This window comes from Conger conger, chromosome 7, assembly GCF_963514075.1.
Source record: "Conger conger chromosome 7, fConCon1.1, whole genome shotgun sequence".
NCBI classification, from domain to species: Eukaryota; Metazoa; Chordata; class Actinopteri; order Anguilliformes; family Congridae; genus Conger; species Conger conger.
The window spans coordinates 42,348,957-42,368,878 of NC_083766.1; the positions used below are offsets into that span (position 1 = coordinate 42,348,957).

At 39.5% G+C, this 19,922-nt stretch overlaps 2 protein-coding genes across 4 annotated transcripts; one reads left to right on the forward strand and one right to left on the reverse strand.

The window, feature by feature from the left end:
* Positions 1 to 1,833: 1,833 nt before the first annotated feature.
* Positions 1,834 to 17,382, reverse strand: get1 (guided entry of tail-anchored proteins factor 1). Of its 3 annotated transcripts, XR_009709214.1 has the most exons (6): positions 17,213 to 17,382; positions 14,015 to 14,180; positions 10,875 to 10,942; positions 8,738 to 8,852; positions 8,415 to 8,591; positions 1,834 to 2,478 (listed from the first exon to the last, which is right to left on the reverse strand). XR_009709214.1 is itself a non-coding variant. In XM_061250054.1 (5 exons), the coding sequence occupies exons 1-5, from the start codon at positions 17,300 to 17,302 to the stop codon at positions 2,405 to 2,407; spliced, it is 459 nt and encodes a 152-aa protein (XP_061106038.1). In that variant the 5' UTR covers positions 17,303 to 17,382; the 3' UTR covers positions 1,834 to 2,404. The 3 variants fall into 3 exon arrangements, 2 of the variants coding, with proteins under 2 accessions (XP_061106038.1, XP_061106037.1); XM_061250054.1 differs by lacking the exon at positions 8,415 to 8,591 and having other exon boundaries at positions 8,792 to 8,852; XM_061250053.1 differs by lacking the exon at positions 8,415 to 8,591 and having other exon boundaries at positions 17,213 to 17,380.
* A 112-nt stretch (positions 17,383 to 17,494) lies between these two features.
* LOC133134073 (uncharacterized) lies at positions 17,495 to 18,520 on the forward strand. The gene is made up of 2 exons (XM_061250471.1): positions 17,495 to 17,633; positions 17,863 to 18,520. Exons 1-2 carry the CDS (start codon positions 17,521 to 17,523, stop codon positions 18,365 to 18,367), a joined length of 618 nt encoding a protein of 205 aa, XP_061106455.1. The 5' UTR covers positions 17,495 to 17,520; the 3' UTR covers positions 18,368 to 18,520.
* The last annotated feature ends 1,402 nt before the right edge of the window (positions 18,521 to 19,922 follow it).

The following is a 19,922-nucleotide window of genomic DNA, read 5'->3' on the forward strand; positions in this document are numbered from 1 at the left end:
AATAATTGCACACCAGTCATGATTTAAAGTGTTTTAATGGACGTGTGTTTGGTTGGTGTGGGTTTGTCCTCAGCATGGGAGGGGGTTGGGCTCCACCTGTAGAGGGAAACAAAAGATTCAGTAACCTACTTAACCTGGCAGGAAATAGGTTTTAATGTTTGGTTAAATGCCATGATTGGGCAGGTGCAATAGTTCAGTGCAATACTACATTGGTGCAATGTTATGTTTTAATTGTTTGATCAATCACTTACCTTTGTTGTCTTTGTCTGTGCTCTAGGTATTCGGGCAAAAGAGTCCCCGGGGTCCGAGCACCTACATATATAGTTCTGGGAGGGACCATATGATGGAATAGCAGAAGGGGGGGTTATGTGGGGTTTTGCATTTAAATGTATATTGTTATCTTTTATTATTTATTGATTGATGCAACATTTATATAACCATGTATTGGATATGGGTAGACTATGCATATGTAAAAGGGGCAAAATTCTGTGTATTGTTTAATGTTATATACACCCCTGTTAGATGGTAGCATCCAGCTTAATTACCTGTGGCAGGGTATAAAGGCTGCCAGTGTTTGTATGCGTGCGGTTGTGTGTTGTGCCCCTGAGATGCTCTCAGTCATGTCCTGGTTTGTCCAATACAGTTTCTTGTTTTATGTGGGTGAATAAATACACCTTTGGTTTGCACCATATCACCGCCTCTTGTTGCTGTGTATCCAGCTGCTAAACGGCTCAACCTAACACCTACGAGTTTGGAAGCGGATAGAAAAAGCCTCCCAAAAACAGTAACAACATCACTGTCACAGGCTATACAATTTGAAGGTGTTAAAACCTTCAGAACACAGTTCTATCTGTACAAACTATTTTACTATTACTTTGCTTTAGAGACAAAGGTTCAAAGGTGGCAAAACAAGTGTGGGGGACCTCACCTTCTCTGCATTTTGGAAATCCAGAGACGACACAAATAAGGATAGATTCAGTATTCTTTCCATGGCAAGGGTCCAGCGAACCAAATCCATAATAGGTTTTAATTCCAAAAATGTTCTCAAAAAAACATTGATAGAATATTTATTGTAATTAATTCTCTGGAGGAATTATCATTTACTATTACATGAACGTGGACTTATGTTCATGGCCTTACATCCAGTCATATATGACTTGTACCTTATCTGATGTGTTCTTTTGCTCAAGAAAGAACCAGCTAGGGGTATGGTATTACAGTGATGACTGAGTTGCATTTTAGCAAATTAATTTACGTTTCCAAATTTCCAGCTTGTGTAAACAAACCATCACTTTCTCAGTATGCACAACACATTTATGCATCAGCAAAAACAGTTCTTCAGACTTTATATCTAAAAAGGTTTATGTTTCAGAACAAAAAATGTATTTTGCAATGCCTAAATCTAAATAGAAGAGACAGCCTTTGGAGGCCTTGAAAGAAATCACTCCTCCAAGCATTCCTATGTAGAAGTACTTTTGTAGAAGTATACAACAACAAAACGAACAATAATGATAATTCCTCCAGAGAAATTCAAATGGACATTCTATCAACATTTCTCCAAGTTAACACATTTTTATGAACTGCATTATTATACATTTGATTTGCTGGACACTTGGCGTGAAAAGGACACTGACATTACCTTATTTTGTGTAGTATATGGATTTTCAAAAAAGTTCCCCCCACGCTTTCTTTTACCACCCACATGTTACAAGGAACTGTCGCTAAAGCAATGGCATCTTAAAATAAGTAATACAGATAGAACCGTGAGTGTTAATGCTTTCAAATGGAATATCCTGTTACTATAGTAAAAAAAATGATGCTTGAAGGTCAGGGTTAACAAGAAGAAAATAATCATGTTTATTTATATTGATCACAAGACATATTTTGTGGAAGTTCCCAAAGCAATCATAAGACATTGTGCAGTAAAGTTAGGCATTGTCAAATTCTAATATCTTACATGACTGATTTCTGATAATTTATTTGAACAGTCAAAAGTATTCTTATATTTTGACTTGATTCTCTAATATACGTATATAGTACATTCTTTTTTCATTGAGAGGTTATACAAAATAAATTAGGAGAATTATACAAAATAAATACACCAAAATCACTTCCCCCAACATATAACAACTCATTTCTCCTTCCATTTTTTGAGTTTTTTAAATCTAATTTCAGCAGTTTACTTAAAAGGAAATATTCTGGTCAATGCCAATGTTCCAATGAATATAGCTGAGATTATTATCAATATTTCTTTCTTTTTTTACAAACTGTAAAGACAAACTGAACAACAGTAATTGAATGGCAACAATACATAAAGGGGATTAAACATATACAGGAATTAATTTTCACAAAACCAATTCATCTAGGCTTTGTTTTATTGAGACAAGGATAAAATGCAGTTTCTTCAGCCCACAGCCTGCAGAATGATCGCCACTACCTTGTTGCAAACCACAAGCCAGGTTGTAATTCCCACACCACCTGAAACAAAGGGCATGGTAGCTTTAGCCTAAATAAAACAGCTGGTTCTGGTTCAGAAATCTTATAAACAGCATGTTCTTCAAGACAGAGGATATTCATTTGTGTTAAAGAATCACTATTGACCTCTTGGGAGGTCAACTTTATCTTTATTTTGAATCATAATCCCCTGAAGTGAGGGAAGGCTATAACAGAACACTAAACCAACTGTCATAGAACAAGACAAAATACAGATAAGGACAAACGTGGACAGAACACCGACTGATGGGGAGACAGGGGAAAGGGGAGAAAAGGGGGGGGGGCAGCAGCAAACTGGGGTGTATAGTTGTGTTCAAGAAAATAGCAGTATAACATCAGTATCCAGATGAACCACTGTTATTAGTAGTAGTGATATTTCTGCATGGCAAATACTTTACTCATAGATGTAGTAGTGTAATAGAAAAACAACAAACCCAACTGATGCACGCTGCTTGTTCTGAGTAATTGACTCATTCATTGAAAGGGGCATGTTCAAAATAATAGCAGTGTGGAGTTTAATTAAAGAATTCATGAATTCTGTGAAAAAACAGGTGTCATTAATTGTCCTTTATTAAGGAAGGAGGGAAACACATGGTTCACACATTGTGATAAAATATATTTCCATCTGAATTGCTAAGTAAAATGGGCCACTAAAATGATCTCAAATGCTTTAAAATGGCACCAAAAACCCAAAACCAGTGGAAGAAAACAAGCAACTACTGTTCAAACGGACCGGAGAATAGTCAGAATGGCAAAGATTCAGCCATTCATCAGCTCAAGAAAGATCAAAGGTGATCTACAATTGCCTGTAAGTGCTGTTATAGTCAGAGGACTTTTGATCTAAGCTAAGCTATCAGCAAGAAGCCCTCGTAAAGCACCATTGTTGAAAAAAGGGCATGTGCAGAATTGGTAAAAATTTGGCAAGGAACACATTGATTGGCCCAAAGAGAAATGGGGTAACATTCCGTGGACTGATGAGTGAAATGGTCGTCGACAGTACATCAGACGACCCCCGGGTACTGAATTCAAGCCACAGTAAACTGTGAAGACAATGAAGCACGGTGGCGCAAAAATCATGGTATGGGGATGTTTTTCATACTACGGTGTTGGGTTTGTATACCAGGGATCATGGATCAGTTTGAATACCTCAAAATACTTGAAGAGATTATGTTGCCGTATGCCGAAGAGGAAATGCCCCTGAAATGGGTGTTAACAAGACAACAACTGCAAACACACAAATAAGTGAGCAACATCTTGGTTCCAGACAAAAAGGATTGAGGTAATGGAGTGGCCAACTCAATCCCCCGACCTCAACCCCATTGAAAACTTGTGGGGTGACATTAAAAATGCGGTTTCTGAAGCAAAACCCAAAAATGCACGGGAACTGTGGAATGTAGTTTGTTCATCCTGGGCTGAAATACCCGTTTCTAGGAGCCAGAAGTTGGTTGATTCGATGCAATGCAGATAGTGCAATGCAGCAGTTATCAAAAACAATGGTTATGCAACTAATTATTAGTTCAGTCATTTAAAGTGAAGTTAAATCTTGAAAAATGTCTTCAGTACATACAGTTTGAAGAGAGTTTGAAGAGAAAAATGTTGACACTGCCATTTTTGTCAACAGATTAAAATTCCTTTTCTTTGCTTCCTGCAAAATAACGCAGACTTGATAAAATGCAAATTTTTTCATTTGCAATTTAATGTGCAATGTTTCCACTACATTTGAAATATTGAACTAAAAGCTATCAAAAAATATTTGCACTTTATTCACTTTTTTTTAAAGCACTGCTATTTATTTGAACACAACTGTGTATTACTGGAGTGTGAGAATGGGTGTTAGTATGTGGATTGTATGTGAATTTTATGTGAAATGGTTTGATGTTGGGTACATTGAGATACATTTTGGGGTTAAAACTGTGAGTGTACAGAAGTGTATGGATGATATGTAGCCCATTTATTTTTAAATTCTGATTTGCTTGTGAGGGTGTGCTTGTTGGGCAAATGAGTGTGTGTTTGTGTGAGTGGTGCGAATTAACCAGCGAGTTTAGGCAAGTTATGATGGGTGTCCTGATTTCAGTGAAGTTTGAAGTTGATTCGTTAAAGCTGACATTTATTCTAATGATATGTATAGCAGATACTACTTTGCAAGCAGACACACAGCTAGAGACTGCATTAAAAATCCACCAATGGAAAATTACTTTTAATGAAGGGATTAATTTCAAGCTTGAAAGCCTTCAGAAATGTGGAAACACAATACAGTTTAGGAGAAATCGTCCCAAAATCACTTTACACTTCAGGATTGAACAATAAAAGAAGCTGAACAAAATGAGGCTGGTAGACATCTAGTGAAATTAGGGCATTTAATTTGGAAAAAGACATAGCTCAACATATACAGTCTCTTCCAAAAGTATTGGAACAGCAAGGCCAATTCCTTTGTTTTTGCAATACATTTGAGGTTGAGGTAAAAAGATGAATACGAGACAGAATTTCAGTTTTTATTTTCTGGTATTTACACCTAGATGTATTAAACTACTAAGAACATAGCACTTTTGGTATCAGACCACCCATTTTTTAGGTAAAAATATTGGAGAGTATTTATAGGAGCTATTTGGATTAAATGCTTATGTGTAGGCATTTTTAAAATCACCGTCAGTGTAGCCGTTTCCTAAATATGGGGCAAAATGTCTCAAAACAAACATGTCCAGTGACGTCACTGGATGTGCTTGGCTTGAATCTCCAGCCTGTGTTACCCAGAAGGTAACGGGCGCTCAAACTCCACCCTTGAACGCAGAGACTGGTTTATGGGTGGCCACCCATCCAGGCGATCACATGACACTCCAACAAAAATACCGTAATGTCAGCATACAGGAACCTACCTTGGCTAGCCTGAACGATATGAGGACAGCTCTGACTTCGCCGAGTTACGGGGACAGCTCCACTGTAAATTCCGGTTCAAAAATGTAAGGTTGTATTTCTTTGTAAAATTCAAAAAGCTCGTCCTCTAACTCACCAAAGTCAGAGCTGTCCGTCACATCGCTCAGGCTAGCCAAGTCAGGTTCTGTGATATTTGTATACTACAGAAGATGATAGAAGACCGATCCGATCTTTGAAACAAATTTCGCTAAGCTATCAGTTTGATGGTCTAAATTCATATGTTGGCTACCACCAATAAAATATCAACTTGGAATCGAAAGAGCTGCACTGTATGATAAAGAACATTGGTGTCATAATGAATATTGTAGTTACATATATACTGTAAACCAGTCATAAGTAACATTTGGTCTCATGCACTGGTCAGCTTGCTGACTTCCCCCTCCTGGAGCATACATTGTTAGCCCCCACCGTTGGCACACATGCCTGTGGGGGAGAGCTAGAGAAGGATTCTTAGAGGCGCCTTCTTGGGCCTTGGGCCCTGGGGGCCCCTCTTTTCTCACATTCCTGACAGGTTTGAGTACAGGAATACTGGAGATGGTATAAAGATGTTTCATGATAATCCCAGGTCAGAATATAGTAATGTTTGGTGTTATTCTGATTGGTGTAATGGTCTAGTTTTTGTAACAGTCTACCTTTGATAGCATAACCGTTCAGGAGCCGAGGGGAAACTGGGCAAAAGCTGTCTCTGTAGAAACCATGTGTTTTAGCCCCCTGCCTGGTGGGCCTGGCTGTAAATTATAGATGGGTGACTCACTTTTAGGGTCAAGAACTAAGGCCTGGATTTCGGAGATAAGGAGAAGAAACCAAACAGTCTTGGGTGTCTCCTTTCCTTTCATTCACCCAAATCAGGTTTATTCAAAAGGTATATTACTATGAGAGGCACAAATACATATTTACAGCATAATGCAGTTCTCATGAAAACTCCCAACTACAGCATTCATAGATATGATGGGACGGCCTGTAGCGTAGTGGTTAAGGTCAGGAAGGGCTGCCATTTGTGAGGGGCCTGAGACCTGGGGTTTCAATGTTGTTTAGACTACCTGTTGGGGAGTTAAGATGTATGAGTGGTCCAAGGGTAGTTGGGTCATGGGAAAAGAATCCTCCCGAACATTGGTGACCTCCCTGTGACCCCATACCTGGTCACTTCCAAGGGGGAAGACTCCGGACAATGCCACAGTGCCCTCATTTGGGCACTTCTGTCATTACACCGGTGACTGCTCTCCTCGATGAATGCCATCAAGATAGTAAATAGACCCGGTAACACCTTGAAAACATTGCCCATGTGATCCTTGTATTATTGCATTAAGTCTTATGTAATGGTAACAGGAATTGCATGTAAAATGGATAATCAGGAGGGAAGTTTCATGATAACTGCAACATAATAAAACATAAGGGTAATCTGTTTGGTATGGATGTGATCTGATAAAATCAAGGAATCGGATGAGATACATTTCATACCAAATGGAATTTAATAAACTATAGTTTCAGTATCCCAAGGGAAAACCTGCATGTTCTCTCTTGGTAATCATCTCATTTTCCCTACTTTCGTCTAAATTCCAGATTTGACCACCCCTCCAGGTTGATTTATGGCACTGCCGCCTGGTTCTAAACGTATGATTTGGCATAAAAGCAAGGGAGACAGACCAATCTGGGAAGATCGTATTCGACTTCCCACACAGCATATTGTACGTGTATGTAAGTATCAGGAAGATTCGACTCCCCACACAACATGTCTTGTGTGTGTATGTATGTATGTATGTATGTATGTGTAGCAGCGGAAGATCGTATTCGACTTTCCACACGGCATATTCTATACTCTGAGTTTTTGTGTAGTCCAAGCAGGCTAGGTATGATTATTTACTCTATCTCTATTCTTAATTTGTGTATTTTGTAATTGATTGTGATATTCTAAAGCTAATAACCTACCTGTCTGCGAATAAACTATTTTGTTTGTGACTTGCGTGATCTCCATGACTCTAATTCATCTTGTACGTTTTCAGCCTAAATTACAACTGAATACTCAGGGGGAAATAGTGGCTAGAGACCGACCGATCGGCGGTACACCTGCGGTAGTTCTAAGCTGTGAGGCCAGCAAGTTTCTGCCAATTAAAGGGTCGGTGACGCACGGCTCTTGTGATTTGGTGCGAAGGGAACCCTTGGGCGTTATGGAGCGGGTTCCTGCCAAATTAGCTCTAAGGAGCCCAGTTAATGCTACGCTGACCTGGGCTCGCAATTATCATGGCAGGTTTGCATGTATTGTGTTGACTGGACCCTCAGCCTCTGAGTTCTCCACCGAACAGAGATTTCAGCAGTAATGCTAATCCCGGGAGCATATATTGAGTAATGGTGGCGCAGGTACAAGTCGAATGTAATCACTCCCAAGGTCCGCGTAAGTTGCAAACCCAAATTTCTAAATTATATTTTAAATGGAGTCAGATAAACGAGTAAAACTATAGTAACCACTAAGCGTACAATACGGCCCCGTTTGAGAACGGAGAATATTAAGAATTGTACTGATCCCTTTCTGGCCAGCTGTAAGCGGGATATGGGGCAGGTCAATCCATATCCGACCCGTGGCAACGGACCCAGTATATTCTTAAACGTAATTGTGCTCTGTTCTTGTACGGAGGATAATAATTAACCCTACTAATGTTCTCCCAGCAACGCCAGAAGGACAAGCACGCAAAACCCCCTTCGGCCCCCGCTAAATTCCGTCATTGGGTTAGCGTGGGGTTTTACAATACTACGCAGTTTTCTGTTGATTCCTATTCTACAGACATGGGTATGAAGGTAGTGAATATAACGTTACTTGTATCAGGTCAAAACTAATGCTGCAAATTAAGATTCCCAATGTGCATTGTGCTGTATGTAAAAGCATTAATAAACTTTGGGTGCAAACCTGTTGTCCTTCATATGACAATGAATGTAACTTAGGGTACGAAAAGCAGCTTAAACAGTGAAACGGTTGAAAAATGGAGTACTGCATTTACCTTTGTCATTTAACGTTATTGACGTCATCAAAGTGTGATTTTGATGACATCCCCTCCCCTCCCACAAGCATTACAGTTTAATTGCTTAGAGATGACGATTGAGAGTAGGAGGAGGTGGGAGGAGTTGGAGGTGTCCTCAGTCCGCCACCAGTCACATGTTCCAATACCTGTACTTGCCTAAAAATTGGGTGGTGTGATACAAAAGGTGATAAGTTCTTTAACAAATCGAGATAAAACACCAGGAAATAAAAGCTGAAATTTGGATGTCATCTCATGTACATCTTCCGACCTCAAAGGCCCCACTCACTATAATCAGGGCTTACCTGCCACTCCAGATGGGAATGCGACCAATCGCTCTAGAGGGGCAATCCACTTACTGGGCAGGACTGTCACTGGGTCAGCATAATATTTCCAAATCAGAGAGATCATCAGTGCAGCCTAGCAACAGAGAGCACATTAGTATCTCTTCTAACCTGATATCTCTTGCACAAAAAAATACAGTACTGCAATGTTGTGAACCTTTTAATTTGATTATGAAGTTACATTTTACATTTAATATGACCTTACATGACAGGGGCTCGTTTCACAAAAGCTATTTTTCACTGGCAATAACTTAACAAAACGCGTTTCACAAAAATGTGTCACTTAAAAATAAACCTGCGACAACTACATACCTCTCACAAAACCAATTTTCTCCCTCGCAAATATCCTCTGATAATGCAGATAGGCTGCAAAGACAAGCTCCAGAAAGAATACAATTTATTTAGATCTACCTCCTAAAGTGGTAGGCTACACTTTAAACCATTTACTTTTACAGAAAGTGTATTATGAAAAGGCTCTACTCTCTGGGACTTCGAAAAAGTACAACTAAATCGTTTTATTTGGGTTAAGGCAAATTAGCACATTCCGTCCAGATACGTCCATAAAGTGCCAATGCGTAAAAACTGAATTCAGTTCATACTTGGTCTCCCAAAAGTCCTTTGTGCAATTGGTAGTTCACAAATTCCCATCAATGCACTGACTGCGAACGCACAAATGTTCGTGTAGAAATGGGTAGGCTACCACTCGCTATCACAAAAGTTGTAGCCTACGTGATGCCACTTAAAGAGTATGCTATTAGATGCTGCAGGTAAATAAACTGGGAGCACACACAACAATTTCAATTGAAGCAACTGTGATTTGGGTCACCGCTTCGTCACGGGTGATGTTACTAATGGATGGCGTCTAGGTGACAGTGTTACGTTTAATTTGGATATTACAAATAACAAAACACGTAACGTTATTATAAAGTGTAGGCTATGATATTAGGCGTACCAGGTAGACATAAAGGTTCAAATAAAACAATATTTTACAACATAGCTAAATATATATCTTTTTAAATCTGATACAAGATACATTTTCCACCCTTTGGATACCCTTTATCGACATCTGGCATCCGTGGCCAGCCCACTTTGCTGAGGAGCGCTAATTCTGTGCACAAATGAAAACCTCGATAGAAAAGAAAACAGGCGGATGAGAACGATAGCGGATTTACTGATTGCCCATGTCGCAACTTTCGTGAAACAAGCCCCAGAAATATAGAGCACAGACTGCAGGAGATGTTCAACAAACACACCTGAATATTAGTCAGGTGAGTTAATCATAAATCTGTTCCTTGATACAAGTTGGTGTGATTCTGGGCAAGTGTTTAGCAAGATTACAAATTGAGGTTTCAGTTGCAAACTGTTTCCAGTCTGACAGTCACTCATTGGCTGAAAAGCCTCCCCTTTACGAATAATAGTGTTATGCTTTACTCATATTAACCTAGTGATAAAAACAATATATACAGTGGGCTCCAGAATTATTGACACTGGCAAGGCACAAAAAATACTTCTAAAAATGAATAATTATTAACAATAACTCAAAATGCCAATGTGAAAAATACTGAATTTCATTAATGTTTCAATGGAACAAATCAAAATCATACATTAATTTAATAAAAAAATAAAAAAGATATTTAATCAAAATCAAGCTTTCATAATTATCGGCACCTCTGGCAAGGAAAACAGCATGGAGTCTTTCCCTGTAATGCTTGACAAGGGACATTTGGAGGGAATTTGGACAATTAATCCATGCACATTCTTGGGTTTGCACTTATCAACTTTTATCAGATTTAGACTAGGGTGCCCATCACCGATCAAACTCAATTCTAATGTATGAATTAAAGTATCACAATAAGCAGACAAGAAGAAAAGCTCCACATTTTAAATGGAGTGCCCATGCTAGAAGCAAAGAAAAAATTCAAATATTGGCCTTTTACAAACAAAAATATACTTATGTCTAAATATATGTATTTATTTTCATGTTACATACTAAAGAGTAAAACAAAAATAGAATTTCTGATTGCTCAGACAGCAACCTTCTAAGGTTCTGCGTAATTTACTTTAGAACATTCTCAGCAAAAGTCACATTCAAACTTACCTGGAGGACATAATACACTATATTCACCACCCATTTAATTTTGGCCTGCTGAGCTGTTCTGGACTTCACTGGAAAAAAAAAAACAATTTTTGATTTCAGATAATTGTTAACACATTTTTTCTCATACATATACATTTTGTAAAGAATAACAACGGTAATATTATCGGGTTTGTATGAAAATAACAAACCCGATAATGTTTCTGTCCAAATCTCCATTCATTTATCATAGGAACCTTTAATTCTCAACCCTCTGCCGATAAACGGGAAGTCATAGAACTCCACTGTTGTCAAACAAAGTATTAAAGAGTCAGTGAGTTGCTTTGGCCAGCCTACTTCATCTTTACGAAGAATCTGTTATTTGTAATCTTTACTGAAACGACTTTATACCTTTAAAACAATCGTTTCCTAGATATGTGAAAACAAGTTCCATTTCAGACTTACAATAAGGAAGGCAATGTGCATGCTCGGGAATTGCACCGTAGTGTTGTGTATATGATACCTATGCTCATAGAACTTCCATCCATCCATTATCTGAACCCGCTTATCCCGATCAGGGTCGCAGGGGGGCTGGAGCCTATCCCAGCATACATTGGGCGAAAGGCAGGAATACACCCTGGACAGGTCGCCAGTCCATCGCAGGGCACACGCACCATTCACTCACACACTCATGCCTACGGGCAATTTAGACTCTCCAATCGGCCTAGCCTGCATGTCTTTGGACTGTGGGAGGAAACCGAAGTACCCGGAGGAAACCCACGCAGACACGGGGAGAACATGCAAACTCCGCACAGAGAGGCCCTGGCCGACGGGGATTCGAACCCAGGACCTCCTTGCTGCTACCCACTGCACCATCCGTGCCGCCCTCATAGAACTTGACAAAACTATTTATTTTCGAATTATACATATTTTTTGGCCTCCTTGGTACTACATACACGCAGATTGTGTGTCCCGGTCATTAGCATGGTTACTGTGCTGAGCGAGTTCACAATGGAAATTAATGGGATTCATGGTTGAAATTGGGTCGGAAAATGTGATAAAAGTAAAGAGAGTTCAACAGAAACATTTTCGGTTTTGGTATATTCATAGGATAGGTTGACTATACTGAAAAAAATGAAAATTACCAGCGTTATCCTTTAATACATATTAATTCATGAAGTGAAAAAACACTTCAGAATTATTGGCGCTAGGCCGGGGCTTGCCAGAATAAAAGCATATCAACAACACTGACAAACAGATCTAATATATGAGACAACAAAACATAGATGTATGCAAATAAACCGACAAACGAGGTATCAAACATCATTCTCATTCTGAACAACTTAACAGTTTTTACAATAACAGCTTAACCAAAGAAATGAAAACACCTCAAATTAAGAAGTTGCCCCAGTCTGCCCCAGCTTATCTCCAAAAAATCATCAGACCCTAAACCCCTCTTCGTTCGCTTGGCACCTCCCCCTCTTCAAACTTCCACCTCACGCTTACGACTACTGTCTGTTCTGGCTCCACGGTGGTGGAACAAACTCCCCATTGAGGTCAGAACAGTAGAATCTCTTCCCATCTTCAAGCGCAAACTGAAGACGCACTTCTTCAATCTGCACCTCTCCCTGTCCCTCCCTACCTCCCTGTAAACCTTAATTGTTGTCTTTCTGTGATTTACTTCTGTATCAGGATGTTTAGTTTGGCTAGGTAAGCAGTGTTTACATTTGTGTGTTGCGGTATTACAGAAAAAAAAAAAAAAGACCAAAAAAAAAAAAAGACTAAAGAATTCTAATATGATGATCAAATAGGCCCTGGTCCTTACTTTTGTTGTGCAGGTAGCAGTTGAAATTGTACTTCCCTCTAGGGTCTTTCAGCTCACTTAACCCTGGTTATGGGTATGCACTTTGCTGTACGTCGCTCTGGATAAGAGCGTCTGCCAAATGCCATTAATATAATACTTGCAGTTTTACTGTTGTTATTGACCTAAATATTGTATGTTTTGGGAAGACTGGGGACATAATTTACAAATACTAATGCATGGCATATACTAAGCAGGTTACGTTGCCTACACTTCATGTTTCCCGTTGGTGCACTTACTATCTGATCTGAATGAATAGGATCACAATGGTTCAGTAAAAGGAAATGGCTACTTTACGCGGCAGAGAGATCGCATTGTGTGTTTTTCTTGTGTGAAAGCAGTGGGGGGGAAAAAACTGATTAACAAAGAACTATTTTTTAAATCTGATATACTTTTTCGGCCAAAAGGTGTCATGTGCTTTGGATAAGATCTTGTATGCTGTGCCCAATGATTTTTGTTGCAATAGACTAGCAGAAATTATTATGGCACTCTTATTATGGCATTGCAATCAATATCTCATGCTCAGTCAGTGTTTCTGCGTTACTGTTGTTGTTACTGCTTTCTGGTTTGTATTCTCGCATCTCAGGTGAATGTAGTGTAAATACTGGCCCTGGATAGAAAGCAAGCTTATTTGTCTTTGGATTGAGATGGATGACATGGCACAGGCCTGATTTTATTGTAGGCAGTTGGCGATACGTTCCTGCCTTTATTACCTGCGCAAGCCAGTATCATTGTGCGCTTTATTTGGAGAGAAACCCCATAGGAGACTCACTAAATAAGTTAGATCAAACCCATTCAAAGTCGTTAAATGACAATCCCCAGATGTGTAGTGTTTGAAATATATTGTAATACACATATACATATGATCAGGATGTGAACTGCTCTGCTGTATGCCTTTGTAGACAATCTTTTTTTGCCCCCTCTCTGCATTAAGACAATAAATTTGTTTTGTGGGAGTGCCAAATGTGTCCAATAGCTTCATAGGGCAGCACACAATTCATCACTAGTGACCTCTGCTGGTCAATTGGCCTCCCATGGACTGCAGGCTAAGGCATATGCAGTCTTCCTCCTACTGTTTGCAGTGTGCAAAAAGCAGCTAGCAACACCAGGTGTTTCAGAAGAGAACCAGCAACAGTGGTTGCAAATGATTGGCTGTTCCAAATTGGGGTGGGAATTAGATATGCTCAGCCAAAAAAAAAAAAAAAACATTTAAATGACAATTCTAACAACCAGTATAAAGTGAATATGTCTGCTTCTAAAAGTGATATGGGTCTACGATTAGCCTACTCTGTGCCGCTCTTACCATGGGTCTTCAACTTGTCAGTCATCTTGTTGATCCTGCGCTCCAGTCGTGCATACCTGGCAAACTCATCCATCATACTTATGGAGGCAAGTTCCTGCTTCATGCCTTGGATCTCTAACCTCATTTCCATCTCGTGCTCGGCATCCTTTTGAAAGACCTTGGACAGCTTTAATGGAATGTAAAAAATATAAATAAATAAAATAAATACAAAATTGTTCTCACAATTTAGTGTTCCCAACATCAACATCAACGCCCTGAGTGTGCTGGCTTTTATGTCAAGTAGCTGCAATCACAGAATTTTGAATGTTAAATGTAACATTTTTAGGTGCTTTTCATACTTAGTGGGATTACTTACTCACTTAAACCACATTATGTCAGAAATAGCTTAGCAGATCATGTCTGATGTTAATGTTGTGCTTATTATGCTATATTGCAAACAATTACACAAAGTAATCATAAAAATAAAAAATAATCATAATGTCAATATTGTGGCTTTAATGACCAAATTAGGGGTTGAGAAATAAATGTTGTAAACCCCTTAACATGTGATTAATCATTATTTGAAGAAGCAGTGTTTTAACTATTCACCGGCTATCAGAGCCAGTGGCATCTACTGGTCAGAAACAGGTACTAGATCAGTGGTTCCCAAGCTCAGTCCAAACCTGTTTATGCTGGTTTTCATTCCTACCATAATTTGGGAATACTTCAATTAGTATTGAAGTATTCAAGGGCATTCAAATCAAAGGCATTGTAAGTCTTAAACGTCTAAACTAATTGAATGCAATCACTACAGACATTTATCACACCATATTTAAAAACAGAAATGGTAATTACATTTAATTACGTGTCTGTCAAAAACACTCTGCAAAATACAATACGGGGTGTATTGCTTTTCAATGTCAGTGCGCTGATTTTGTGACAAAATAATATCATGCCTGCCATTGCATTTTGCTCTGAGGCCACTGTGTTTCGCTGAGAACGTGACAGAATTAAAAGCAATCCTCTTCATTACTTAAAAATGACTTACAATGGCTTTTCAAAATCAGTGCGCTATTTTTGGGCCAATATTAAAATGCAACACAACATCAGTTCCTGAAGTAAAACAAGAAGACAGTAGTCTGGACAATGAAAGAATGGCAGCAACAGCTACACAATTTTACACGTAGACTAGGAAATTACAATTAGACTGTGAATTAAGATTTGCACATATGTTTATTAGGGTGATGGTAAAAGTTGGATTTGGAAATGGAAACACTGAAATTTAAATAAACATATTTTAAGATAAGTTATTTATATTTTGAATGTGACTCATTAATTCCGCACTCGTTAGATTACACATGTTGCACATTTCCACTACAAAGACAGCACATAAGTAAAATCAGAGACATTATAAAACTAACCTTACAAGGGTGCTTTCAGGTCAATTGCACTAAAATCACGCATTCAAAACACAATAATTTAATACAGCTCATTCAATTTTCTTTCTTAAAACTTTCTTTTAAGGTGTTCGTGCGTGGCCATCATGCTGCCGTGATCTGCGGTTTCGGCTTGGCCACGGCGTGCAATGCACCATATGAAAGCTCCGATGAACTCTCCCCCACACCCTCAGCTGGGTTTGGTGTCGCCATGTTCAAAACAATACAATGCCCTAATAAAATCATGCAGATACAGGTCAGGAGCTTCAGTTAATGTTCACATCAACCATCAGAAAGGGGAAAAATGTGATCTCAGCAATTCTGACTGTGGCAATGATAGTTGGTCGCAGATGGGGTGGTTGCAGTATTTCTGTAACTGCTAATCTCCCGGGATCTTCATGCACAACCGTCTCCAGAGTTTGGCATTAGCCTAACTATTAAAAATAGTCTGACAGAATTTTCTGTCTAGTTTCAGATTATTATTTAACATTTTCATAATAGTGCTCTGAAAAAAGGCTATGGTCATTAAACCTACACCTGATGTAGTGATGCTGATGTAGGAAGGAATCCAAGTATGATTCATTTTGAATTAAGCTTCTCTTTGAAATGATCAAAACATGCCAAGACATAGCAGTAACAACGGCATGTTTTGTCCAACTGACCAACTATTTGGTTGAATATGCAACACTTTTAGGCCATTTTCTGGCCAGACCCAAATTTGGCATTGTAATTTCTGAATAAATTATCCATTTGACTTAATTTCCCTTGTGGTTGTTCTTAACCAAACTATCTACTATTAGTGTTATAAGTTTTTTTTTGACTTCATGGAATGGCCCCATCTCAAACTCGACATGCTGGAATACAGAGCCAAAACACGCTGTGCCCTGAAAAAAAATCTCCCCCCTAAAATCTGTGACTGCCAGAACAGTATAGAACTGGGGCTGCTACCCTTGCCCATAACATAAATTCAAACCCTAGCCCCTAGTAGTTCCCCTGGAGTGCCCTCAGTATTATAGATCACTGACATCACATTGAGGGCCATTTCTTACAAAGAACTCTGGGATACCAGATTTGTCTAGAAAACTGTTGGGAGATGTGCTTCAGGTGCTATTCGAAACATCGTGAGCTAACACGGTCTTTCGAACACAGGGAAGTTGTGTAGGCTACTTATTTGTCGTTTTCTGTATAATTATTGGTCCAATTAATATGAATCTAAGTGTTTTACTGTGTCGATAGCCAATAGGCAACAGTAATGATAAACAACATTCTTCAGGAGAAAAGCTAATATTGAACGTTCAGTCAACGTTACTCGAGCTGCCTGTTTGAGCTGGCAGGCAACGTTTTGGAAAAACCCTATCTAACGCTAAAATCCCATATTAACAGTTACAAAGAAATTTGGTTTGAATTTTTAAGTGTTTAATTTCTGCTCTGTCCAACATATTCTCTGGATTTTACTGATGTTTATGCTAGGTATGCTATAGGCTACACGATTCAACAGTAAGAATACAGGGGGCAGTTTACAATTAAAAGCCAGATGTTCAATGTTAGCGCGAAATCTCCAAATAACACCATATTGAAATAAATTGCTTCCTTTGTGTGCCCATATAAAATTGCAACGTAGCTAGCTAGCTTTTTATTGTTCGACCGTGTCACAGCGGCAACGCACTCGCCTTCTACAGCACCATAACATTGGACGTAGTCGCAAAATGAACGTTTTAATTGAATCCAGAATTAATGCAAGCCTTGCATGTTTTGTTGATAAGACGTTTAACAATATACTTACGAATGAAGATATAGCTGGTAAGAGTGTTTTGACGAGATTGCATATAAGCACAGATCCCAGGACCAGAAACCACACATGCCCTGCCACCATTTTTCCCCTGTCATCAACGCCACACTGGTTACTAAAGCAAGACAAAGAAGCGCAGCCCCCATAGGACAAATCAAAATGTTTGTAAAAAGAGGTCACTACGATATTTCCGGGTCGCCAGTTATGGCGCGTTCCATTTACCTCGGAAGTCGGAAGTCGGAGCTGGGAATGACGTCACACTCGAGTTGACCGCATTCCAGTAAACAACTCGGATAACCAAGATGGACGCCTCCAGGAAAACGTTTGTTGTGCTTGCTCTGTCGGAATACAGAGAACTAATGCATCAATATGAGGTCCACCTCAAGAATATTGAAGAAGATAGAAGACACAGAAGGTATTGTAACGGACTGAGTTCTTGTTAGTGTTTGTTCTCCAGCGTAATTCAGTGTGGGAAAAACGTTTGACTGCATTTTATTTGGTTTTTAGTCGGTCATTCCGTACCAGTAACGTTACACAAAGGACGAGGGCTCTTCAGAATATCTAACATTTCTGATACAATTTATTTAATAGTCTTGGACCAGGAACACAGAATTAATATTATTATGATTAATAATATGATTTAGGTTACTGATATCAGCTCTACTGCGGGCAAAACAGCGAGCCATCCTGAAGACTGGAACTGAGTGGGAGGTCATGCTGAACATGGATGACTACACTTTTGCACGCCATTTCCGAGTCACCAAGCCACAGTTTGAATATCTCCAGATGAAGTTGCAGGAGAACGGCATAAAAAAAGAACACAGTCAAGGTCTACCACCAGTGCCTGTGACAAAGAAGGTGCTGATGTTCCTGTGGTACATGGCCAACCAAAACAGCTTTAGGGAGATTTCAGACAGGTTTGATGTGTCACAGTCGTCAGCACACAGGATCATTCTAGAAGTGCTCCACATCATGTCTACAATGGGACAAACCTTCATCTCCTGGCCAAACACTTGTGAGAAAGCAGCATCTGCTGCTGCTTTCCACCGGCTCTGTGGCCTCAGTGGCCTCAGTGGCATCATCGGTGCAATCGATGGGTGCCACATAAGGGTGCAGAGGCCACATATAAGAGGAGGAGACTGTGCCTAATGTATGTATGTGGGCCCAACTTTGCCATATCTGGGTACAACTGATAATTTTCTTTATGGATTAATCTGCTGATTATTTTCTCAAGTAATTGATTGCTGCTGTTATGAGTGTTTGTACAGCCTGTGTGTACCAGTAAAAAAGTTTTTTCCTCAAGTAAGTGTTTCACCTTTTATTCCTAGCCCAGAGAGAAGCATTAGGGGGGGAAAACAAGTCATTGAATATCCAAACAACAATTTATTAAAACAGACAGAAAATGTGCAAAATACAAATTATACAAATACAAAAATAAATTTATCAAATTCAAGTTTCACACATTTACAACAACAACAAAAAAAAACTTCAAATGGAACAATAAACGTGCAGCAGCAGCAAAAAAATATTCTACTGGGAACTCACAAATGGAACGCACTAACCTTAACTGTCTGGAACCTGGAGACTCTCACACCATACCACATTAGATATTTATAATAATAATAATAACAGTAACAATGTTTATTTTGTTGTGCATGCTAACCAGTTGCAAGGAGAATGATGATCTGCCATCCAGGCCATCACCATCACCCATGCAGCAAAATGAGTTGCTGGCATGGGAACAAACACTGTTTCTGACCTGACCTGATGCAGCAGCACATTGACTTGTGTATTTAGGCCTGATTTAAAATAGGCCTAAATACACAAAACAAAATCCAAATCACATCTTGTCCAATAATCTGTTCATCAGTGCCTCAAACCCTTGCTGAGAAGACTTCATCTGCGCCAGAGTCTCCTCATGCCGCCGCCGACTGGCTTCTGACTCACGCAAGAAGCTCATCAAATCATCATCCACCCTGCGGCGTTTACGAGGTGTTGATGTAGGTGGCGTCGGTGTGGCAGTTGCTCTGGGATTTGGTGTAGCAGGTGGGCTGGATGCAGTGGCAGCAAATGCTGCGACACTGCTGCAATGTCCCAGTGCCTCTGGCCTGCGCACCTCTAGCCCCTCTGAGGTCCCAACAACAGGGAAGACAACATCATGCTGGCTTCCCAGAAGGTCATTCATCTCCGAGAAAAACTGGAAACGCATGGTTCCCTTTCCTGTAGTTTTATTGTTGTCTTTAACTTTTTTATAGGCGTCTAGAAGCGTGTTCCACTTGAAGCGTGTTCCATGTTGTGAAAACTGACTGCCCAACTTTTCTGCTGCCTCTTTCCACAATTGTTTTTTGTTGGCCTTGCCCTGTTTAAGCCGGGCATTTAAGTCTACAAGGGTTTTACGGAGACCATCACCTTCCCTGTCAATGTGCTGCTGCATCAGGTCTATCAGAAACAGTGTTTGTTCCTTGCTGAAGCCCTCATTTGCTGGCATGGGTGATGGTGATGGCCTGGATGGCAGATCATCATTCTCCTTGCAGCTCTCTAAAACGCATATAAAGTAACTAGTTAGCATGCACAACAAAACAAACTTTGTTACTGTTATTATTATTATTATAAAAATCTAACGTGTTATGGTGTGAGAGTCTCCAGGTTCCACCAGGTTTGCCATGATTGTGCAGGCCTCATTCAAATAATAATTTGGGTCTTC